The 25,410-nt window shown below is 46.7% G+C and overlaps 2 protein-coding genes across 12 annotated transcripts in view; one reads left to right on the forward strand and one right to left on the reverse strand.

The window, feature by feature from the left end:
- Positions 1 to 12,695, forward strand: part of gpatch8 (G patch domain containing 8) — a 33,653-nt gene extending 20,958 nt beyond the window's left edge. For 3 of the 9 annotated variants that reach the window (XM_076995843.1, XM_076995851.1, XM_076995860.1), the window contains 5 exons: positions 5,248 to 5,315; positions 5,537 to 5,623; positions 6,586 to 6,729; positions 6,883 to 7,013; positions 7,393 to 12,695. In XM_076995843.1, coding sequence (XP_076851958.1) covers positions 5,248 to 5,315; positions 5,537 to 5,623; positions 6,586 to 6,729; positions 6,883 to 7,013; positions 7,393 to 11,287 — 4,325 coding nt within the window. In that variant the 3' untranslated portion in view covers positions 11,288 to 12,695. Of the gene's footprint in view, positions 1 to 935; positions 5,316 to 5,536; positions 5,624 to 6,585; positions 6,730 to 6,882; positions 7,014 to 7,392 lie in introns of all 9 variants that reach the window. The other 6 variants (XM_076995889.1, XM_076995899.1, XM_076995869.1 and 3 more) reach the window with 4 other exon arrangements.
- Positions 12,696 to 14,766: 2,071 nt separating this feature from the next.
- On the reverse strand, positions 14,767 to 22,496 carry gosr2 (golgi SNAP receptor complex member 2). 3 transcript variants are annotated; one of them, XM_076995913.1, is made up of 6 exons: positions 22,011 to 22,247; positions 17,955 to 18,019; positions 16,817 to 16,925; positions 16,111 to 16,243; positions 15,831 to 15,971; positions 14,767 to 15,373 (listed from the first exon to the last, which is right to left on the reverse strand). In XM_076995913.1, exons 2-6 carry the CDS (start codon positions 17,992 to 17,994, stop codon positions 15,212 to 15,214), a joined length of 585 nt encoding a protein of 194 aa, XP_076852028.1. In that variant the 5' UTR covers positions 17,995 to 18,019; positions 22,011 to 22,247; the 3' UTR covers positions 14,767 to 15,211. The 3 variants fall into 3 exon arrangements, with proteins under 3 accessions (XP_076852028.1, XP_076852024.1, XP_076852019.1); XM_076995909.1 differs by lacking the exon at positions 22,011 to 22,247 and adding an exon at positions 19,804 to 21,914; XM_076995904.1 differs by lacking the exon at positions 22,011 to 22,247 and adding an exon at positions 22,322 to 22,496 and having other exon boundaries at positions 14,768 to 15,373.
- Between the last annotated feature and the right edge of the window lie 2,914 nt (positions 22,497 to 25,410).

Consider the following 25,410-nt stretch of genomic DNA (forward strand, 5'->3'; position numbering starts at 1 on the left):
TGTGGCAGCCCTAACCCCGAGAGCCTGTTTACATCTGTCAATTTAATTATTTTAGTGAATATGGACATTCTAATAAAATTTGAGAATTGGCTTGCTACCTTGACGTGTTCAGACTGATAGTGGTGTGTCAGTGCATGAGTACGATCCTGGTTCAGTGGGATCACATCGATGAAGAGATTATAGTTTTGTACTTTTCCTGCTGGTTTTGCTGCATCCACCCAGCTGTAGAGATGGTGCTCAGAGTTCTGTTTCCATAACAACAATCGCTATGGTGGCTGCTGTCACGACTCTGCTGTCATGGAACCCTCAAAGCATTGTGGGCCATGACAAAGTGTCTGGATTTCGATGCCCGTCATCCTGACTTGATCCTACCTGGTCCACCGCAGGAAGGCGTACAGCACGTTAGTATCTTCAGCCTTCAGCTCTTTTCTGTCGAGTCTTTGTTAATTCAGCATCATAGTCATTGTCTGGTCACAACTCATAGTCTGGTCACAGCTATGGAATAGCGCGCTATAGTTCAGAGATGGTCATATAGGAGACCCTCGGAGAGGTTCTGGTCAGGTCCTATGCATTTGGCCTGCTGTAGGCATACGGTAATCTGGGTCCAGTGTATGGCCAAAGGGACCTGGACACCTTACTCTCAATCACAAAAAAGTCTGGATTGTCTGCCCTGGTCTGGATTGTCTGCACCTCCTCCTGGACCCGTGATGTGGGAGTGTCACACCTGTCCCCTCTTACCTGTCCCCTCTCATCGGTGCCCTCTTCACGTGTCCTCTCTTTCTCTCCTGTACACAATGCTGCTCCTTTACCAGGACTGAAATGTTTTGAGTTTCCATTGTATTGACTGACTTTTTTTGTTGTTGTTTTTTTGTTTGTTTTGTTGTCTTTACTCTTCTTTGTTTTTTGCTCTTATCCCCCCCCCCCCCTTTTTTTAGGTAAGGTTTGTAGGAACCCTCTTCCCCTTTTGTGTGTGTGTGTGTCTGTGTGTGTGTCTGTGTGTGTGTGCGTGCGTGCGTGTGTGCGTGCGTGGGTGTTTTTGTTTTGCCAAAGGATGAAATAACTCTGCTCCTACAGAGTAGTCTAACGGCCTCTCTGAGTTTCCTCCTGTAAGCTTCAATCCTCTTAACTTTCTCTGCTCTGAATACCAGCACTGTAAATCCAAACTCACACCAAAATTAAATCAGTAAACTGTAATTTGTGATTTCATCCGGGTTTCAGTCATTGTTCATTTGTCCGTTCATTTCTGGCTGCAGTGGGGGTGTTTTGATTGGCTGTGAACATGAGATCGGGTTATGTGATTGGCTTTGAATGTGTGTCTGCTTTTTTTCTCCTTCCCTTCCCATGATTCTTTGAATGGCTTGCAGAATGAGCCTGAAACTCCGCCCATCTCCCCTCCCTTATTTACTGCCTATCGGCCGGTCTGTTTGCTTGTGACCACTCTTGTGAAGCAACTGTAAAGTGGGTGTGGGATGTGAGTCCTGTGTGCGTGTGCGTGTGCGTGCGTATGTGTGTGTGTGATCGAGCATGTGTGTGTTTGTCACCAGTGAGGGGGTGGGGGTCCAGGTGTTCTGGCTTGCAGAGACACTTTTCCCACCATACAGTCTGCAGCTCTCCTGTCTTCTGTATGTACACGTGTATCGGCCCCTGTCCATCTCTCCTCCCCTCTCCTGCAAAGCATGCTGGTCTTGCACACCCAGTTGCTTCAGTGAGCAGCACTGAATATTGAAGGTTGTTGTAGGACTTGATGAATCTTACTGCATTGCTAAAAATGCACGCAAGCTTCTCCTCTCCTCCTACACATGGCCAGACCCGCCCCCACCTCCACCTGCATGGTCACCGTAGCCAGGGGGAGCAGGGAGGGCAGTTGCCCAGAGTGGGGTCGGTCAGCAGAGGGTGGGTGTCCTGCGGGAACCAACCCATGGGTTGTGATGAGGTGGAGTCCCCATCTTAATGACATCAATAGCCGTGTCTCAGACGGCAGCAGCCTTCCCTCCGGACTGCTTGGGGGGTTTAATTTAATGTACCAAAAAAAGTACATTTTTGTTGGGAAAGAGAGCAGAAATATTCTGAAAGAAAAAAGAGATTTGAACAAATAAGCGATCTGAAGGCTGTCCTGAGGAGATGGAGCAGGACAGCAGGATGGTGAGGGAGGCATCCCTGCAGTCACCCCCACCCACAGCGGTGCTGGGCTACACCAAGGCCTCCACCCCTGAACCCCAACAATCCCTAAACGTTCACCCCTGACCCGTTCTGTGTTCCTCAGTCTTCCTGCTTAACCAATTGGTCTTTCTTTTTTGCAGCGTTTTGAACCTGGCCATGTTGTGCTGATGGTAAACTTAGTGGTAAATGTTTTTTTCACCCCGATTGAATTGGTTACTTTATTTTGTTTATCCTTCTTTGTTTTAGTTTTGCCTATTTGATTTCTTAACCCTTTCTCCCGTATTTTGTCGTTATTTAATTTGTGTTCTCGGCATCAGAGCACTAGTGTTTAAGCTTCTCCTGTCTCTGCCTCTTCCTCTGTAAGTCCTCATCCTGCTGCCCGTCAGGCCCTGCTACAGTACTTCTCATCCTCTCTCCTTGGTTTTCAGTTTTTTTATGTCCAGTTGTTTCTTTTTTGGAGATAGTGATTCACTACACACACTTTATGTCCCTGTTTTGTGCACATTCTTCACCGGAATGCCTAATGCTAGATGACGAGTCACGTTTGTCGTTAGACACTGTGGTTTGTGGGAGTGGACTACACTGAGGTCATTTTAAAGGGAGCCTGATTTGGGACTCTGACCTCCTCCTGTTTACCAGATGCACGCCTGTCTAGTGTGGTGGCTCGTACAGAGACCAGCTCTGCTGCCGCGTGAAGACAAACCCTTTCAGCTGCAGGTTTTAATCTGCTTGTCTTCACACGGCAGAAGAACCAAAGTCGTTGTCACGTGAGTTCCGCTAGATCCCCGCTATGACATCACCACGCACTCCACGCGGATGTGTCTCAACACGCCATATTATCAAGATGACTCTTAAGGAGAAAGATCCTCAGATGGGGATCTGAGGGCTGGTTGGAGTCCCCAGCAGGCCAGATTCGCTCCGCCCGTTCTCCGTCCGGCGGGTTGGGGAGTGGTGTGCCATTGGGCTGAGGTGCGAGGCTGCATGGTACATCTGCAGTGCTCACAGCCATGATGCCAGGCATATTCCTCTAGGGCTGGGAATGAAACCCCTATCTGCTAGCCAGACCACGCTTCAAGATCGACTTCTTTTTCCTCCACTGTAATTTTAATTCAGATTTTTAAATGATATCAGAAAGCATTTTTAATTTGATATGTCCTTTCTGTATACTATCTTCTTGAATATAGAACTTAGACAACCAGAGTAGCGCCCTCTAGAGTAAAGTACCTGCCACAGCAGTAGTTCTTCAGGCCTTCAGTCTTTCCTGCGAATGTAAAAGGGCCATGTAATGGTGGGTCAGATAGCTTAACTGAAACTGCTCCTGTCATTCCCTCCATCGATGAGTTTTGATTCGATGTTGACACACACAGCCCTTATAAGGACATTCTGAAAGTGTTGGACTGCAAAACAGTCTTTTTAAACAGTTTTATTTGTTCTAAAGAGCAGACGCTTAATACATGTTTTAATAGGTAGAAGTGGAGAATTCAGTCTAGTTCCGTGGAACGTGATGATAAAAACATTTTTTGCATTAGCCTCCTATGTTACTGTTGATTAAATACATGTAATGGCGATGGGGTTAATCTCCATACCTGGAGTGCAACCCTTAATCCCCAGTGTGGGATTATGAAAGGATTCTGTTCTGATGATTACGGTCAGGAGGTCCAGGTCCGTTGTAATTCCTAGCCCTTAGTTATCCACCAGGACTCCCGAGTAAAGAATGGAATGAGGTTGGATGGTCCTGCAGTTCGGTTAGGTCTGCCTCAGCCCAAAGGCATGAACTCGCCCAGCATACTCAGAACGAACACAATTCAACAGCACAAAGTGGAAGAGTTTTAAAACCACAAACCAAATCTCTGATTGGGGTCTAATTGAACGTTACCATGGCGTTCGCCTCTACAGCAGCAGTGTAGTATGACTGTTCTTTTGCCTTTCCGTTGTTTGAGACCTCCCACTCCCTTTTCCTAGTAGTGTGTCTATCTCTCTCGCCCCCACACTACCCCTCAGGTAAGTAGGACCCCCCCTGCGCACTGTCACTATGGCAACGTCTGGCCTGTGACATCACTCTGCTGCTGTAGCCCAGTGCTTGTGTCGTTTCGTCGTTTCTTCCTCTCTGCTTTGATTGGCTGGTTATGACTGGATTAAGCTGTTATGTGTCCGTTTCCAAGTAGTTTTGATTCACTTTTTTGATTCTTCTCATTTCTGGTTGTTTTTCTGATGTTTATTATTATTTGGTCTAGCTCTTTTCACAGCTCGTATATCAATATATATAACGATCGAGCAGAAACGCTGACTTAACGTCCTGTCTGCATCACCCAAAGCATCTCGGAGCCTTCCTGAGTGCAGCGCAGCCCTGCAGAGTCCCGCACTGACAGAGTCCTGCAGGGCTGCTGCAGTAGTGAGCATTAGCATGCTGCCACAGGACGCGGCCAGACTTCCTCCTCTCCCTGCCCATCATGGAGGATGCTCCCTCAGGCTAAACCAGGAAACCCCGTGTCCTTATCAGGGACAGGAGCTGGAGCAGTACAGTGGGGGGGGTAGCTCACCCTTAGAGGGGGGGGGGAGTACTGCAGGGACACTGCGGCAAATTTGACCAAACTGCCAAGTGTCCTGTCTCTGTCCTCAGCAGCCTCACGACTGAACTGCTCTACAAGCTACCTGCTTGTTCAGGTCATCAGAATTAATTATTGAGAACTCTCCTTATCTCTCCTACACAAATACACACACATATGATGGGAGGAAAAGAAGGGAGGACTGCAGTAATCATGAGCAGCCCAACACATAGACGTCAGACTGCGGCTCCTTAACAACAACGTAAAGGAGGAGTCGTGTGGAAAGCTGTGAGAATGGCTAGCACTCGGTTGACTGTAGCTTTCTGGTCTCTTTGCACTGAAGTCTTTCTAACCCAGCACCCTGTGCTCTAAGCAGGCTGTCGCACCCATGCTGTTTGTTGGGTTTGGATCAGAGTCTAACCTCTGTTCTCTATCCCCCTCTCTCATCTCCTTCCCCCCTCCCCCTCCTCTCTCTCTCTCTCTCTCTCTCTCTCTCTCTCTCTCTCTCTCTCTCAACCCTACGTTGCCCCACACTTCACAGGACGAACTGACCCTGTGCCCATCATTCTCAAATATGACGTCATGGGAATGGGACGCATGGAGATGGAGGTGAGAGGGAGGGTGTTTGGGGGGGGTTGCATAAACTGGCACGTCCTCCCACGTGTCTGCACATGTCCCTGACCTTCACGCGTTTCCCTGACCTTCACGTGTGTAAGTCGCTTTGGATAAGAGCGTCTGCTAAGTGCCGTGAATGTAAAATGTAAATGTACTTGTGTCCCTGACCTTCACTTGTGTCCCTGAACTTCGCGCATGTCTGTCTTGGTTGACAGATGGACTACGCAGAAGATGCCACAGAGAAGAGGCGTGTCTTGGAGGTGGAGAAGGAAGACACAGAGGAGTTGAGGCAGAAGTACAAGGTGACCCTCGAGTGCAGCAGTGACCCAGGGGTGACCCTCGAGTGCAGGGGTGACCCAGGGGTGACCCTCGAGAGCAGGGGTGACCCAGGGGTGACCCTCGAGTGCAGGGGTGACCCAGGGGTGACCCTCGAGTGCAGGGGTGACCCAGGGGTGACCCTCGAGTGCAGCAGTGACCCAGGGGTGACCCTCGAGTGCAGCGGTGACCCAGGGGTGACCCTCGAGTGCAGCGGTGACCCAGGGGTGACCCTCGAGTGCAGCGGTGACCCAGGGGTGACCCTCGAGTGCAGCAGTGACCCAGGGGTGACCCTCGAGTGCAGCAGTGACCCAGGGGTGACCCTCGAGTGCAGCAATGACCCAGGGGTGACCCTCGAGTGCAGGGGTGACCCTGCTGCAGAATTTAAACCCTCAGCACAAGAATAATCAATGTCTCCTTTTAAAAGATGCTGTTTATAACACTTGGCTGCTCAAAGACCTCTTACAAGGTCTTCACACCATCCCTAGTTTTTCATAACTTTATCTCTCTCTTTCTCTCATCTCCCTCCCTCTCCTTCTAACCTTTCTCCTTTCTGTTGTACAGAAACAGGAAATGTTAAGGTTCAGTGTTTTCAGTCGTGAAACTGCTTTGGAGAACATGTTTCACTGCAGTGCATCTACCAACACAGGCGTACACATTGTTTCAGTGCAGTTTACGTAGGGTGAATGACAAGCAAAATGCCACAGTATAAAAAAAAAAAAAAACACCTTGAAGGATTTTGGAAAGCTCTGAAACTACAGATGCGCTGTCGCAGTATGGCAAGATGTCCAGACAGGCCCAAATAGGTCCTGTCATCTTGTTGATACATAAACACCATACAACATCAAGGGTTCCTCTCCCGCCTTGACATCCTCTCAGCTGAAGCATTAGTCCCCAGTGGCCCCCTCTGCCCATCTACCTCATGTATCATGTATCATCTGTTTTGTAGGATTATGCAGAGAAGGAGAAAGCCATAGCCAAAGCTCTAGAAGACCTGAGAGCCAATTTTTACTGTGAGCTGTGTGACAAGCAGTACCAGAAACACCAGGAGTTCGACAATCACATTAACTCCTATGACCATGCACACAAACAGGTGAGGGAACCACGGACATTGCAGTCACTGCTGAATGCTGTTTTTGAATTTTAAGAGACATGCGTATCGTGTATATATATTTGTTTATGGCGATGGGCAGACAGGACTTCTATATTTGTCTGTATAATGGGATGTATGCTCCCTGTCCTGCAGAGGCTGAAGGAGCTCAAGCAGAGGGAGTTTGCACGGAACGTGTCTTCACGTTCCCGTAAGGATGGCAGGAAGCAGGAGAAGATGCTACGGCGTCTACACGAGCTTGCTGAGCAGAGGAAGCAGCAGGACTGGTGAGTGAAATGACACGCTGCTGCCATCTCGTGGCTGACAAACTGTACTGCACTGCACTGCTTACTGAACACGATCCAGATTAATGTGGTGGGTCTTTACATCATGGGTGCTACTTAAGCTACTTTCTGCTGTCCTGGGGAGTGCAGTCCAAATACCCCCAAGTATTATTATTATTCATGAAGTAGTCATTCATGCAAGTGACACATTGCTCACTGGCTGATGCTTGTTTCCATTCTTCATTAACATTAGCATTTTGACCATTTTAATATATATTTAATATGGCTAATATCGTTGGCACTCGTAATGCCAGTCTAAGTGACATGTTTGCTGGTTGAGAGGTACCCGAGTTAAATTCTTCAATTCCATCTTCCTCTCCAGTGTTCCTGGTCGTGGTCCTATGTTCAAGCAAACCACAGTGGAAGTCGATGGAGAGAAGGGAGAAGACATAGATGGTGTTCCCATGACCATGGACTGTACCACTGAAGGCTCCTCAGGGGAGGACAAGGGCAGTTGCACGGCTGGTCAGGGTTCCCCCAGGCCCAGCCCAACCATTAGTTTTTCCCTCCGCAAAAACACCTCCTCTCCGACACCAAGTGGTGGATCCCAGGCACCCAAAGTCAGCGTGTCCTTCTCCTTTGCTAAGAAAGCTCCCGTGAAGCTGGAGACGGCTGCTGCTGTGTTTGCAGACCATGGAGAGGAAGCTGTGGAGGAAGAGGAGGGTCAGGAGGAAGGTGGAGAGAAGGCCCCAGTAGAGGAGCAAGCTGCTGTAGCCAGCACCACTGCCAGTCCACAAGAGGCAGAAGGAAGTGTAGAAGAGCAGACGCAGTCTGACGATGGGGGAACCCTGGCCTCCACCCTTAACAAGCTGAAGATGATGATGAAGAAGGAGGAAGGTTACACTGGACAGGAGCCACAGTATTATCACTACATGCCTCCTGCTCACTGTCGGGTCAAGCCCCATTTCCAGTTTCTACTCTTCATGAAGGCATCGGACCAGCGTGGAAGCCTGGAGGAGGAAGAGGATGGTGAAGAAGAGGAGAAGCCTGCAGAGACTGAAGGAGAAGGGGGCCAAGATGAGCCAAAAGATATTGTCTGCAAAACCGAGAATGACATGGGGAGGGAGGTCCCGAGTACGAAGGTCCCGAGTACGAAGGTCCCGAGTACGAAGGTCCCGAGTACGAAGGTCCTGAGTACAAGTCCTAGTTCCTCTCCAAGGGTGAAGCTAGAAGAAGGATCAGAGAGTAGTCCTGCAGTAGAGGCCAGTGCTGACCAGTCAGGCACCACTTCTCAACCATCAGAAGCTAAACAAGTGGTAACTGAAACTCGAGACACTGGCCCCCGCTTGCCGACAGGTCCTTTCTTTCCTGTGCTCAGTAAAGACGAAAGCACTACATTACAGTGGCCCTCCGAGCTGTTGGAGTTCACCAAAGCTCAGCCTTCACTCTCCTACAGTTGCAATCCTCTTTACTTTGACTTTAAGCTGTCCCGGAACAAGGGCAACCGTGGAGGTAAAGGCAGCAAACTTGCCAAGACAGCGAACACTGACAGCGGAGAAGGTTCCAAGACTGAGGTCACCACCACTTCTGCTTCTACTAGTGGAGAGACTAGCTCAGCATCATTGCTGGGCACAAGCGATGACAAAAAAGAAGAGTCTTCCTTGAAAGAGAAACTTTCAGGTGGTGAGAACAAAGATAAGAAGCTAGAAGGCACTGAAGATGGAGTCTCCAAGAAGAAGAAGAAGAAAAAGAAACACAAGAAGTCAAACAAGCGTTCTAAGCGCAAAGAAAAAGAAAAGGGGGCCGTGGAGGGAGAGATGGAGACAGAGACACCAGGAGAGAAGACTAAAAAGAAAAAGAAACACAAACGAAAGAAAAGCAAAAATAAATTACGTGCTGAGGAAGAGGAAGAGGGGAAAGAACAAAAAGATAAAGATAACAAGGTGGCCAGTGGCACTGCGCAGCCTGCAGGAGGGACTTCAGAGGGAGGAAAGAGAAAAAGATCCCATAAAGAAGAGTCGCAGAGGTCAAAGGGAGAAGAGGGTGGAGCAGGAAAGACCAACTCATCCGAAGAGCACAACGGAACGAAGCGCCTTAAATCTGACCCCAGTGCTTCTGGGGCCTCCTGCTCCGCCTCTGCCCAGAAGAGTCCTGGGGGAGGTCGACCACCGAGCAGTGAGAGTGATGAGGATGGAGGCTCTTCATCTCAGCGATCCCGCCCCCCTCACCGTCACTCTACGCCTCCGCGTGAGCAGAGACGTCACCACAGCGAGGACTCTGGGCGGTCACGCAGTCGTTCATCTCGCCGAGGGGATCGTAATCACAGACGCAACCGAGGTCAGGCATCTCGAAGCCAGTCATATACAAGCAGCTCGGAGCGTTCCACGGCTGGGAGCAGTGCTTACAGTTGGCACAGCCACAGCTACTCGGACAGCTACAGTGACTACAGCGATGGGGAACGACGGCGAAGGTCGAAGAGAAGGTCTTCTGACTCTGAGTACGATAGGAGGGGCAGTGGACGGCCGCACAGACGACACTACTCTTCTTCCTCTTCAGAGGAAGACTCGCGTTCACGTTCCCGTTCTCACAGCAGAAGAAAACACCACCGCCGGAGGCGTCATCACAGCAGCAGCCGCAGCTACAGTCGGAGCAGCAGAAGCTGCAGCACGCGTTCATACAGACACAGCAGCTACAGTTACAGCCACAGCCCAGCCAGCAGCTCGTCCAGCTCCGTCAAAGGCTCGCCACACCGCCGTAGCCACAGCCGACGGGCCGACAGCTCCACACGTCGACGCAACTTCAACCGCTCTCGCATCTACCGCTCACAGTCCCCAAGGTCCTCCTCGTCCCGAGCCCAGCCGCGAAATAGCAACTCGTCAACGCAGCTGACCAAAGGAGGCAGTGGAGGGGGATCGAGGGAAGGCGGTACCTCGGAGCATCGGAACTCACTCACAGCCCGACAGCTGCTCGAGAAGGTTCAGTCTCGCAAGGTTGGGGGGGATTCTGGAACAGGAAGCAAGCCGGGCATCAAAATCAAGGACCCGCCGCAGGGGTTCTTTGGGCCCAAACTGCCTCCTGCGCTAGGAAACAAGAGCATGTTGCCCCTCTTTGGTAAGTTCCAAGCAGCAAAGAAGCTTCCTTTAATGCGGACGGACGATGGAGAGAAGTCGGGGCAGGGAAAAGGGTCAGATACAAGTGGTGAGGTGATCCTGGTGGAGCCCATTCGAGAGTTTCCTCCTCCGCCGCCACCACCTCCTCCACCAGTCCAGCAACAGCAGCAACAACAGGTGGAGGAGCCCGTCCCCAACACTGTGGTCACAGAGGACACCCGAAACCAAGCCTCGGAACCCCAAGTACTCCATGAGTCACACCCTTTGTTTGAACAAGATCCAGCTAACATGATACCTCCTTACCAGGGTGAACCAGGACAGGACCCTAACAACCCAGTCATGGATGGTCGAATAATGGGTCCCGATATGAGCCAGCAGCCATCCCTGCATGCGTATCCAGGCTACCCCATGCCCAACATGGAAGAGGAGGACATGGGCATGGAAGCTGAAGAAGATGGCTTGGCACCACTAGAGAGCCAGCCCATCACTTTCACCCCGGAGGAGATGGAGAAGTACAGTAAGCTACAACAGGCCGCACAGCAGCACATCCAGCAGCAGCTTTTGGCCAAGCAGGTGAAGACCTTCCCTTCGGCCGCCGTCGCCGCTGCTAATCTAGCGGCTGCAACCGCCCTAGCGCCCGCACCTCCGCCACCGCCCACCGCCCTCCAGCAGATCCACATCCAGCAGCCCACGGTGTCCGCGGCTTCGGCCACCTCCATCACGACGGTGCAGCACGCCATCCTGCAGCACCATGCGGCTGCTACGGCCATGGGCATCCACCCCCACACCCCTCACCATACACATCCCGCCCATGCTCAGCTAGCCCAGGTACACCACATACCGCAACACCACCTGACCCCCATTTCTTTGTCACCATTGGGTCACACATTGGGCCACTCCCTGGGTCACTCGTTAGGTCCTACAGGCCTGATTCCAGCCCACCCCTCTGCCTTTCTCTCTGGGCAGCCCATCCACATCATCCCAGCCTCCGCATTGCATCATGCCCCGTTAGCTTTGCACCACGTGCCCCACGCTGCTCTGTACCCCACCCTCTTCGCCCCTCGGCCTGCCACTGCCGCTGCGGCTGCTGCTCTGCAGCTCCACCCTCTCCTCCACCCAATCTTCTCAGGGCAGGACCTCCAGCATCCCCCAAGCCACGGCTCCTGAGAACGGAGTCTGTCCTTTCTCTGTGGAGAGGACAAAGCCCAGCAGGCTGAAGGAATGGTGAGGGGCATCTTTGCTTCTGGGTGGTGTGCACCAGATTACCAGCAACCCTCTCTTTCCTTTATTCGTGCAACCTTCCAGGAGGCGGTTCAAGTGGACAGGTGGAAGGACGGTCCGTAAAAGGACAAAGAGGAAAGTGTGACTTCCTCCTGAGTCAGAAAAATCTGTTTAAAAGAGTTGGTTGATGTTGATGTGTTTAGTAAAACCAGACAAGGAGTGCTCCCAAACCCCAAGTAGTGTCCTAAAGATTTTGACTAGGAGGTTTAGCTTGGAAGCGTGTTCTTATAGCAGTCAAGAACACCACTGGAGGGGTTTGGTTTTTATTTTTTAAGTCTGTTATTTGTTGCTGTTGCTGATCTCATTTTCCCCCTGCAGCCAAAGATACTGGCTGAAGCCATAGTCTAGGTGTGATCAGTGTGGTGTGTACAGAAATGGGGCTGAGGGTGTGCTTTCACCTGGGCTCTTTCTTTGAGGAGATGTGGGACGTTGATCTGGGTGAAAAGACATGATTGTAAATCGCAGCAGCTGGGACAGCAGTGGGACATCATTAATGAAGACTTGTCACAGAAATCCAGTGATTACTTGGCGACACACTTACTGAAATAATATCTGTACAATTATTGCACAGGCCAGTAATCTAGTCATCTTAACACTATCCTCCAGGTGCAAAATATGAACAAGAATTATGTGGAATGGATTGAAGCCATATTTATCATACTAAACGCAGTTTATATGGTCTGCTGTAAATCAGTGAGATGAAGAATACAGCCGAGATGCTTCACAATGTGTTGGCGTCATGTTCTGACGTTCCTCCTAGGTTACACTGTTTCTGCTCCCCACCTAAAGTGATTTGACTTGCACTGAAAAATGTTCATCAGAATGCTGCTCTTGCATCATGTAAGACCTGTACGGTTGTGTAGTATTCTGCAATCATTTTATTTTCTGTTTGTTTCATTTTAAATTATTTTCCACTATTTCTTTTTTTCCTGAGTTTTCTCCCCCCCTTGTATAATGACTTTATTGTAAATAGTTATAACAGTAAGAAAACCCTTTGTAAATTAATACATCTTTGTAACCGTTTAAAGAAAAACCCTACAAAGAAATAAGTGATGGGGAAAAATGTAAAATAAACTTCAGAAAAATGGGATTGGTGAATCATTGTTGGGGCTGGTACTTGTGCTACTGCCGGGGCTGTTTTGCAGTCCCTGGGGCACTGCGGGGCAGATCTGCAGAGGGACTCCCAAGTGTTACTAAAATCATTTGAGGTGTAAAAACTGTACAAGGCAGCAGTTACTTTTGTTTTTTATTGTTTATTGATGCATCAGATGGAATAAAAGCATTTTGAAGTGTACACAGCTGTGGTCGGGACTCTTAACTGCTTTTTGTATGCACGCGTGTGCCCTTTGTGTGTAATGGTTTTCTTGCTCAGGGAGGTGTGATGAGGGTTTTGAGTTAATTGGCGTTATCAACAATAACAACTAATATGACAAGTTGTACCAGTTTGCTTGTAAGGCAAGCATTAAAGTATAGTCTAAAAGTCCATGATGTAACTTCCTCATCACTGGAGCTCGAGTTGGACCGATTTGTCTTCAGCCTACCTCCTTACAGGCTGTAACCATTGTCACACATTTGTGTTAAGGTGGGATGTGTTAAGGGTGTCCACAAGGTCCTCAGTGATGTGAGCGAGCAGGAGTTTGCTCTTACCTGCAGGCCAGCTGATATGAAGGTGCTCTGCTGTGTCTGTTGGTGAAGCACAGCGATGTGGAGTTTCAACCCTTTGTTAGGTAGGTAGGGCTAAGTCTATGCTAGGGTTAGTTTCATGATGGTGGGTGAAGTGACATAGTTCACAGTTATGTGAACATAGAGTTGGGTACTGCAGTGTGTTAACGGCAGTTATTCTGATCATATGGTCCTCATTTTCTGTTATATCCTATCATTTTCAATTGGGAAGTGTAACCACTTTTCGTTTTCCACTTGCTTCTATGTACAGAAAGGTCCTTCAAAACTAATTTCAGACACCAGGGGGCACTGAGAGCACTTTTGATAATAGCTCTATTTTTATAGTGCAGTGTGTAGAAATTAAGGGTGACCTGCAATAGTCGCTGATTCGACTATAGTCGACTATGAACGTCATAGTCGAATGTACCATTCTAAATGCATGGGGGTGCCCAAGGATACTGCTAAGCATTAGTTGTTACATGAACTGTCTGTTTTCGTTATATATAGCCTTTTGTCAAATAAAATCATCCTAATTTTTGTTAATAAATATTTTTAAATGATGTGTGCGCATTAACAATGGGCATCTTCCTTACTACACATTAATAAATCACACCCTGCAGTTGCACAATCCAAATGAGCGGAGGTGAACACGCTACACTATTCAACTGGCGGACCGCGGGCCAGAACCGGCCCTTTAATGAATTTGTACAGGCCCGCGGCCCATCTCCCTAAAAATAATAATAAATATTTGATAAACCGCCGTAAATATCCACCGGGTTCTGGTGCTTGTCAAACAAATTTACGTTCGAGAATTTACGTTCGCCACACACCCCCACCCTCCCTGTCAACAATTTACACTCGCTACCCCTCTAACGTTTCATTTAAAAATAAGTAAATAAATAAAAGCTGAATAAAGCCAATCTACAATGTTAATTAATTTATCTGAGTGTTTTAGGTTTTTAATTTGAAGTGGAAAAAAGTCCTGAATGAGAAGGGGGTCCCGTTTAAGGCGCTCTAAATAAAAAAAATCAGATGCGACTATTAGTCGACTAAAGGGAAAATCTGACGAATCAGATTCGACTATGAAAATGCTTAGTTGAATACACCTCTACTAGAAATACAACACTGTATACATCAATGATTTGACGTCTCATGTGTGTTGAGAAATCCTTAATGTCTTACTTACACTGACTACTAGGTTTCTAGTATCTTTACTGTACTAGTAAAGATTTCACTGTTTGTGCACTTTCCTATAGTGGGACTGGGGCATTTGCAGCCTACAGGCTTGGGCTTGTAAGGCTGCTGGTTTAAGTCCCATGACCAGCAGTGACCTTGGCTGAGGTGCCATTGATCAAGGTACCCAACTCCCCTAAGGGGACTAATAAAAGGTACTTCTGTACTGTTGCCATATGTACTGTCTGAGCAGCAGGGTGAGGCCACAGTTGTCCAATAAGATCTCTCATTTCCTGCTTGTATAAATCCTTGTGAAGATCAAGGGTCTGTGCTGTTGTATTCCAGGCACCCTGGTGCTTGTGTTTGGGAGCAGCATTGTGCCGTACACAGTGGGTACAGATGAGCTGTACGATCGCTTCACGGTTCCTTGAAGGCTACAATCCACAGCCACCTGACTGATGATTCGAAGATGTTGGAGAATCACAATGAACAGCAGCATGTTGAGGTCTGGTTCACCTCAAACATTTTACATAATATTGTTTTTATTAAGCGAAGCTTCAGAATGGTAAATGGTTTCCATTTTTAAATGACAGAAGTTAATTCTCAAAGTATAAAACATGTTCTTTATGCTTTGTCACATATGAAACATATGAAAACCTTCATATTTTTCAAAAACATCAGTTTGCCTTGTAGGAACATTTAATGGCAAGTGTAGCAACAAACAGCCCAGAATTAATTTCTTTTGACAGCAATGTTCATTAGACAGAAACAAAGACCCAACAGTTTTTCCCCCGTGGTGCTTGACATGAAGACTTCTGGGTTTACACTTTTGTTAATTTTCATTAAATTAATTTGTCAGAGGATGGCAGATATAAATCCAGAATAGCGTGTGAAGTAATCCTTCGAGGACCCAACGCACTGCCTTCTGTTGGGGTCCATATCACATCAGGCGGGTTGAGTTCAGGATGGGAGCGTTCAGCTCAGGTATCTGACCACCAGGAACATGACCACACAGGTGATCAACATACCAGTCACCATGATGAACCTGTCCTGGGTCGCTCGCTTCTCTATCAGACGCATCACCGTGTTGGACAGACCCAACATGTTCGCCACGTCTAGCATCTTCTTATGGGTACCCTGAAACATGGAAGATCAGTACATTAAAATAAACATCAACCCAACCCTTACTACATTGGCTGTTTCCTGTGATGTATAATCACAAATCTAATTTCCCTCTTAACATTTGATTACATTGTGGAGACCACATCAACAAACATTCTAATTATATGTTTGCCTAGATGGTGTTGCAGATCATTTAGTTTAATGGTGCTGGTTGGAGAAACTTGAGTTGTCTTAGCTGGATGAAATGTTGGGTGCTGGGTGCTCCAAAAATTTAAATAAACGAACAGAAGTGTTTCCATGCAGATTAAATCATCCTACACGGGCTCTGTGTCTTAGGCAAATCTGGAGTGGAAACCAGACTACTGTACACACACCCTTCTCGGAACACACAGTCACACTCTATATGGACATCAGTGCACAGACACAGGACGTGACAAAATTCTGCCCATCACTCCAAGTGCAAAACACACACCTTGAGTGTACCCCTCTGATCACGGAGGCCATTGAGAATACTGGAACCAGAGCCCAGAAGATCGTCCATGCCTCTGTGAGCACTGTGCAGGGAAGAGTTAAACTGGAGTGTGTCATCTATGGGGATAGAGGTGTCCGCTTCCTACATTCATACACGTGCACAAAAAAATAAGAAAATGAGAACCCAACAAAAGGAGTCTGAGGAAACTTTATAACTAACTGACAATCTAGAGAAATGGTGAATGGTGATAAGGTGTGTATGTGTATATGTGTGCACCAACATTGGTAGTGAAGGTCCGGCTCATTAGTTCTTCCCTCTCCCTCTCCTGAGCTTCACGTGTATAGCGTTTGTGCTGGAAGTTCCTCAATGCACTCTGCAGATGCTGCACATCATACTTCAGCTGGTCGACCCGTCTGGGGGGACATGAGAGAGAGAGAGATCTCAGGTGCTTTAGCCTCAGGTCTGTTTTCAGAGCGCTGTAGTTCCACTTTGACGTCAGTTTGCCGGCAATGACGTGACTATGGTCGGAATGTTATCAAAGGAGGCCCCTGCCTCAGGGCACAGTCACACACGTCCACCCACATCACAGCAGCTCCACTCACTACGCATCATCAGCCCATCATCTACAAACCACACGTCTCTGCAATTACAGACTGAACGACGGCAGACACAGAACAGTCCAGAGCGCGACCAATTGTAGTGCCCCATCGTAGCACCCGCCTCTAAACACGTCGCCCGTCTTAGTGCAGGTTCAGGACATGCTGCGCTCTAGCGGGCCTCATCTGCAGGGATGAGGTCTGTACAGGACTGGGTGTGTTTGGGCTCTGCTGTATGGCTGCAGTGCAGCGCTCGAGCCTGCTGGGAGGTGGAGTCTCAGGTGTGGGCGTACCAACCCACACGGATCAGCTTCCGCACCGTTCTATACCGGCAGGTTGGACAGGCGGTGGTGGTGTGAGCAGGGTTTCCACAGCGACAGCAGAACTCACAGTTTGGCATTCTGACGGCGGTTGGGTGGCTCTTTGCTGGCCAGGATCTCAAGCCGCTCCAGATGAGTGAAGATCTGCTCAATTCTGGCCTGTAACTCGTTTTCTAACACTGCGAAAGACACACACACACACACCCCCCTTAAAATCCTTCTACACAGAGAGCTGTCATAACAAACATGGTTACAACACAATGCACAAACATATTTACAACACAAACATGCACAGAGACATTTAGTTAGCAGATACGTTTGAACAAGTAGGCAGAGCAGACAGCTCCACCCTCTCTGATTGAGGGACAGGATGTGTGTCGTTTCCTGGGAGAAGACCTGATGCTGGTGGGAAACATTTGCGCTTTATAGGGACTCTTTACACACATACACCCAATTCATCTCCCCAGTCTACATCGTTGACACCACCAGGCATGCGTTGACTTGGCAGAGACCCTTATCTGTCCGAACCTAACCACCCTCGCCCCCGACTACACCCCTCCTCCTCCTCCTCCATGCAGTTTGTCACCCGCTGTCCCAAAACATTTACCCTGCCTCCATCTTTCCATCTAGCCCCACCCTGTCCTTCCTGCTTGGGCACCAGACTGACTGACTGCTCCATCAGCTCCACCTCAAGACTGGCACTCCAGAGTCCATCCTTGTCAAACAAGAAGACTGACTCGGACAACACAGTTCTCCAACACAATGCAGCCAACACAGGCTGATATTCTGACAGAAAGGGGAAAAAAAGCTACTTTCTCTGTGATATGTGGTGAAGCACTGCGGGTTCTGACATACCCAACTTCTCAGCACACAGCAATTACAAACTATGATACACATTCTGTTATAAATTTTTTTTGTTTGATAAATGACAATTATAATACTGAATGTGAAGTTGCAGCAACCAAATCATGAAATCTCTTGAAGCCTGGGTTTTGAAGTTCTCTCAGATGCAATACATGGGTGAATGTGGCTTCAGCATCGCCAAATAATTCTGGAGTCACAACACAACACAAACTTGCAACACATGCATATAACACTGCAGCTGTAATACTGCTGACGTAATACTCATATTTCCTATTTTTATGAACAGAACAGAGAGTGTGTGACAGTCACAGGGATTAGAGTGGTGGAGAGAGAGGGGTCCTTACAGTGCACTGACTGTCGATCTGTCGTTTCCAGTCGTCCCATTTGAGACTGCAGTTCCTGAATTTGCCTGATAACGACAAACATTTATAAACAGTTTTATACCTAACCAAAATCACAATGTCGGGTATGACATCACAAATAAAAAATTTAGAACCTGCCACGCTGATTATCAAAAAAGATGACCTTTCGGGAGAGGCAGTAATAACACGGGAGGGCATCTGCATCTTACATAAAGGTTACGCTGGCATATGCCACTGTTATCGGCATCTTGCGTACAGTTGACAGTGGCACATGACAATGACATTTTGTTTTCAGACACTGGCATGTGCCTATGCCCATGTCATTTGATTTTGTGCCTACGTTTAGCTAGCACACAGGTATTTACGCTACTGAAAAGTCATTTGAAAGCTATTGAAAGTCATCTGTAGTTGCCAGTAGCAAGTGAGTCGCCAAATAGTTTTCCACTTGGGAAGGACCTCATATGATTCTGGTGTTGTGCCGAATTCCGACTCTGCAGAGTCCAACTCCGCTCGTTTACACGCACATAAATACGCTACAGATGATATTCGCGATTTACGTTGTTTCTTTGCATAAACTTTAACATGGACGAAAGTTGCGGTCGTAAAGGCCCCAGAGCCTTTACGCACTGATTTTTTTTCTATTGCTTTTAACCGGTCCATCATAAGTCCACCAAACAAGTTGCAGTTTTTGTTAAAAAAATGTCTATTGCCATTGATTCAATTACCCAACATAGATTCTTGCCTATGGAAAAGTAGTCCCCTTTATTCTAAGTTTGAGCTCAACATCGCTACCACATGTTCAATACAAGGACCGTTTAAAAGCTATTTAAATTATTGCAAAAAAAAAAAAAAATACAGAATGCGCAGTGCTCTGGAGCCTTTACGACCGCCACTTTCGTTCGTGTTAAGGTCATTTGTAGACGGTGCTTTAGACGTTGCAGCGGTGAGAGCATTGCATTTAAAATAACGTGTTGTCTACAATTTAAAATACGTCTATTCCTTACGTAAACAAAGCTGTAGGTGTTTGTTTTGGTTGCCAGAAATAAGAATTGACATATTTTGGCACTTTTGCTAATGTTGTCAAAGTTATTGAAGAAAGAATTCCGAATGTGCAAAGTGAAACCATCTTTCCCGCAGTTTTTCAGCCGTTTTTCATATGCCACTGTCACCTGTACGTATGATGTCGATGTGAGTGTCATATGTCACTGTCACCTGTAGGTAAGATGTCGATGTGAGTGTCATATGCCACTGTCACCTATACGCAAGATGTCGACGCCAGTGTCATATGCCACTGTCACCTGTACGTAAGATGCCGATGTGAGTGTCATATGCCACTGTCACCTGTACGTAAGATGCCGATGTGTCATATGCAGTGTTGGGAACGTTACTTTAAAAAAGTAATTAGTTACTCACTACTTGTTCAAAAAAGTAACTGAGTTAGTAACTGAATTACTCTATAATAAAAGTAACTCGCTACCAGGGAAAGTAACTATTTGCGTTACAGTTAAAAAAAGGTTATATGCCAATTAATTACGTTTTTTTAAAGCAGTTTTCACAGTCAGTTGAAATGAGTAGATCAGAAAGTTGTTTAACTTTTGATATTTATTGCACATCCACAGACCAGTGCAGGATAAAATCCTTTAAAATCCCAAATCTTTGTAAAAGTTAAAAAAAAAAAAAAAAAAAGCAAAAGTAAACAGTTACACTATATAAAGTGCATTTACATCTATGAAATTAAATTAAATTCTCTCAACCTTAGACAATTGGTTTGTTCACAACAGAAGTAAACTTAACAATTAAACCTATATTCTTAATTAAATAAATCAAATACCCAGTCTGGTAGACATTCAGGAACTTCAAGTATTTTCTTAAATAATGTTTATATCGCCTTGAAAATGCAAAATTTTCTTCGGCTTGCACCTGACGCCCTTCCGGCCTCTTCTTCGTTTGTGTCGTGTCACTCGCGTGCTTCGGCGCACGTGTAAAAACACTGCCTCTGATTGGCTATCATCACGCTGCCTTAGCCAATCGCTTACTGACTTGTTAAGTTAAACGGGTGTTACATGGAGAACTGACCTATCGGGATCTATTACTCCTCACTAGCCTGGGCAGGGGTCCGCTTGCATTACTGTTAGTATATCAATATATAGTAACGCACCGCTTTTAATGACCAGTAACGTCAACGGCGTTGTAACGACAGGAAAAGTAATTAATTATATTATTCCGTTACTGACAAAATGACGCCGTTACCTAACGCCGTTATTTTTAACGGCGTTATTCTCAACACTGGTCATATGTCACTGTCACCTGTACGCAAGATGTCGATGTGTGTGTAATATGCCACTGTCACCTATACGTAAGATGTCGATGCCAGTGTCATATGCCATTGTCACCTGTACGTAAGATGCCGATGTGAGTGTCATATGCCACCGTCACCTGTACGTAAGATGCCGATGTGTGTCATATGCCACTGTCACCTGTACGTAAGATGCCGATGTGTGTCATATGCCACTGTCACCTGTACGTAAGATGCCGATGTGAGTGTCATATTCCACTGTCACCTGTATGTAAGATGCCGATGTGAGTGTCATAAGCCACTGTCCCATGTACGCAAGATGCCGATGTGTGTGTCATATGCCACCGTCACCTGTACGTAAGATGCCGATGTGAGTGTCATATGCCACTGTCACCTGTACATAAAATGCCGATGTGAGTGTCATGCCACTGTCACCTGTACGTAGGATGCCGATGTGTGTGTCATATGCCACTGTCACCTGTACGCAAGATGTCGATGTGTGTGTAATATGCCACTGTCACCTATACGTAAGATGTCGATGCCAGTGTCATATGCCATTGTCACCTGTACGTAAGATGCCGATGTGAGTGTCATATGCCACCGTCACCTGTACGTAAGATGCCGATGTGTGTCATATGCCACTGTCACCTGTACGTAAGATGCCGATGTGTGTCATATGCCACTGTCACCTGTACGTAAGATGCCGATGTGAGTGTCATATTACATTGTCACCTGTACGTAAGATGCCGATGTGAGTGTCATACGTCACTGTCACCTGTATGTAAGATGCCGATGTGAGTGTCATAAGCCACTGTCCCATGTACGCAAGATGCCGATGTGTGTGTCATATGCCACCGTCACCTGTACGTAAGATGCCGATGTGAGTGTCATATGCCATTGTCACCTGTACATAAAATGCCGATGTGAGTGTCATGCCACTGTCACCTGTACGTAGGATGCCGATGTGTGTGTCATGTGCCACTGTCACCTGTACGTAAGATATCGACGCCAGTGTCATATGCCATTGTCACCTGTACGAAAGATGCAGATGTGTGTCATATGCCACTGTCACCTGTACGTAAGATGCCGATGTGTGTCATATGCCACTGTCACCTGTACGTAAGATGCCGATGTGAGTGTCATACGTCACTGTCACCTGTACGTAAGATGCCGATGTGAGTGTCATAAGCCACTGTCCCATGTACGTAAGATGCCAATATGTGTGTCATATGCCACCGTCACCTGTACGTAAGATGCCGATGTGTGTGTCATATGCCACTGTCACCTGTACGTAAGATGCCGATGCGAGTGTCATATGCCACTGTCACCTGTACGTAAGATGCCGATGTGAGTGTCATATGCCACTGTCACCTGTACGTAAGATGCCGATGCCTTTCCGTGTTATTACCGCTACTGTCTTTCGGTTCATTGTGCGACAACAAAATTCTTAAACGAAGTTGCTTGAAGTCCCGACGTTGTGTCCCCCTCAGACCTTAATACCTTAAGTCGCTGGTGTATCACGGTCTAACCATGTAACGTTACTGCTGCTTTGTGTAGTAACATTACCAATATGATGTTAACGTTACTGATACTTTGTGTTGTAACATTACCAATATGATGTTAACGTTACTGATACTTTGTGTAGTAACATTACCAATATAATGTTAACGTTACTGATACTTTGTGTAGTAACATTACCAATATGATGTTAACGTTACTGATACTTTGTGTAACAATATTACCGTCATGATGTTAACGTGAACGAGTTAGCCGATAAGCAAACGTTTGGGCCCGTTTTCTTTTTAGATGCGAGCAGTCCAGCTGTGAGATTTTAAAGTGCATTTTGGGTACAACACAAGGCGAGCGGAGCGGTCAGACACTGCTCGGTTATGCCCGGTTATAACGGCAACCCTAAACACGCTATAACGTCTGGAGCTGGTTGTCTAAGCGACCTGAGCGCGCGAGCCGCATCTGCGCAGCTAGCTAACTAGGCTAACGCCGACTACTGACCTCACAAACTACTCTGAAATACCCAGTGAGAATGTGCACTCACTTATTAGTTTGATGGTAAAGTGTCTCCATCTTCTATAAGCATTCAAACAGTCGCCAAACAGAATGTAATCCCCTTTGAATAACGATTCAAAGACACAGATTTACTTCTAGTTATAACTCACATATCTAGATTAGCTACCTAGCTAAGAACGCTAGCTCGAACACGTCAACAAGGAAATGACCTCTTACCGGACCTTTTGCACCGTCTTGCATTTGCCTGATTAAAACTAAATATAAAATACAACAATACAGAACGTCACTATATTTAGTCAAGTTAAAAGTAGAAAATTTTTAAATAAATAGAATTGTTTTGAATGATTTGGATTTTTAACCATTTGACCATCAATGGTTATCAACAAGAATATATTGTTATTGTTGTTTCATAGTTAAGCAATTTCTGCATTCGGTTGCTTAGACCCGACTTTACACTCTGTGTGATTAAATCACAATGTAATTAATAGACATTGCATTGTAAAAAAATCTTTCTAAATATGACTCAACTATATGGAAAATCCCATTCTGCAAAAACAGTCTCTCTCTCTCTCTCTCTCTCTCTCTCTCTCTCTCTCTCTCTCTCTCTCTCTCTCTCTCTCTCTCTCTCTCTCTCTCTCTCTCTCTCTCTCAACAATTACCACAACAAGGTGTCATTTTATTCCCCTGACAGCTATGCTGGTAAATATCATATTTCCCCTTTAAGTTGAATCACAGTCCAACTGCACTTGGTACAGAATCAAATGCAATTTTTTGATGATATTGGCACCTGGAGACAGAAGCGTTGACTCCTCATCATGGGAGCGTCACTGACAGGAGAGACGAGTGACATACCATCTTGGGGCAAGGTTTTGTCAACTCCCACATTAGTCTCGTCTTTATCTAATGATGTTGGTTTCCGCAGGACTGTTTCGATGTGCGGTGGAACCTCCCTCGCCCGGAGTCACAGACATGAGTGGTGATATCAAACTTTCCAATGTGTGAGAGAGAGAACTTGCCAATGGAGACACAAGGTGACACAGGGTTTGTGGAATTGTTCGTCTTAGTTTTGACGTGACTGAGTGTGTGATTTCCCTACATTAAGCTGTGGTTGGGATTCTTTGCCCTGTGGTAAAATATGTACAGTGCCTTCTCAGGACATGTCTGTCTATGGGGGAGAGAGAGAGAGAGAGAGAGAGAGAGAGAGAGAGAGAGAGAGAGAGAGAGAGAGAGAGAGAGAGAATTGTAAGATGAGGGAACACTGTATACCAGAGATTCAATAATAGATTTTTATCTATCTGCCCATCTATTGAGATAAGTCCAAAGGTGCTCTGTTTTATCATTTATTGGGCAGGAGAACCTGTAGCCTGCAGATGTGTGTAGTGATTATGTCTATCAGACTATCTGTATTAAGGAGCAGTTCAGATGAGTTCTGTATGAAGACTCCTTGGAAATGGTTCAGGCTTGTATCTCTAGGCTAGTCTTCTCAAACAGTCTTGCCTCTTCAACCCTCCCGACAGCACTGTCTCCTTTCATGCTAGGTCTTGCACTCCCTCAATCTCTCTCTCTCTCTCTCTCTCTCTCTCTCTCTCTCTCTCTATCTATCTATCTCTCTCTCTCTTCATCCTCTCTGTTATTAGATTGAGATTGTTATTGTTATTACATTACAACACATCTTGTGAGGAGGTGAGGTACTTTACTCCAAAATGTTCAATAATGGGTGTTCAGTTAAAAAACAAGCACAGGGCATAAAGTCAGATGAAGGCCATCTGTCTGAGTGAGTGCTGGCATTCTGGACGTCAGACATATTGTTATTTTGGAAATACGGAGGTGGGGGGACTGCTTAAGCCTGAGTGATATGTATTCAGCTTCTTCTGGGGTTACATAGGTCAAGCTGCCTTTCCTGCAGCGACAAGACATCATTCAGTCTCCTCTTATCACACACACACACACACACACACACACACACACACACACACACACACACACACACACACACACATATATGCAAAGACACACACAGATCACGCAACCACACCTGTGTACCACAGGCATCGGGTATTGTCCAGGTGTGTTAATTGTGTGTACAGCAGCCCTGTTGTCCCAAAATTCCTTTTCAAGAGATACAAAAGCAAAACATTAAAAAACAACACAGAAAAATGCAACGTATTCTCCTTACTGTGTGCTGGCCATAACGTTCAGGACAGAGAAACTTTTCTTTTCATAGGCAGGATCAGGTCTGCTAGATATTTTGTGATTATCCTGCATTATTACAAATTATATATAAACTAGTGGTGTGCAGTGCATATATCACACTTCTACTAATACACCTTCCCCACACAAAAATAACACACAAATTATTGTTTGGATTCCACAATACTGATGAGCACTTCTGAAAATGTAGCTGCACATAAAACTAAAGGAGTGTAAGTCAATACATATATACATATACATATAAACTAAAGTCATGTGTATGCTGCAGGCTTTTTAACCATGCTCATAGCTTACTGTACAGGAACTACAAAGCAACAAAGTTTTTTGTGTGTTTTATAATGCTGGCTTAAGTGGCATGGCCACAAGCAGTGATCTTTAGTTTATAATGCAAAGTAGGTGGTGCGTGTGTCTGATGTGTTTGTGTGGGATTACATGGTGTGTATGTGGTGTGTATGTGGTCGTCTTGGAGCGCAGTTGCATCTGTCACCATGCAAACCACAAACATAATGCCGGTTTAGTATCTACTAGAAGTCACAGACTTCCTGAACCTTTTCACCACTGATTCACCACCTCCATTTCACCACCTCCCTTTCACCACCTCCTCTTCACCACCTCCCCTTCACCACCTCCTCTTCATCACCTCCCCATCACCACCTCCCCTTCACCACCTCCTCTTCATCACCTCCCTTTCACAACCCCCTCTTCACCACCCCCTCTTCACCAGCTCCCTTTCACCGCCTCCTCTTCATCACCTCCCTTTCACCACCTCCTCTTCACCACCTCCCCTTCACCACCTCCTCATCACCACCCTTTCACCACCTCCTCTTCACCACCTCCCCTTCACCACCCCCTCTTCACCACCTCCTCTTCAATACCTCCCCTTCACCATCTCCCCTTCACTATCTC

Source organism: Brachyhypopomus gauderio, chromosome 2 (assembly GCF_052324685.1).
Source record: "Brachyhypopomus gauderio isolate BG-103 chromosome 2, BGAUD_0.2, whole genome shotgun sequence".
In the NCBI taxonomy this organism is placed as follows: Eukaryota; Metazoa; Chordata; class Actinopteri; order Gymnotiformes; family Hypopomidae; genus Brachyhypopomus; species Brachyhypopomus gauderio.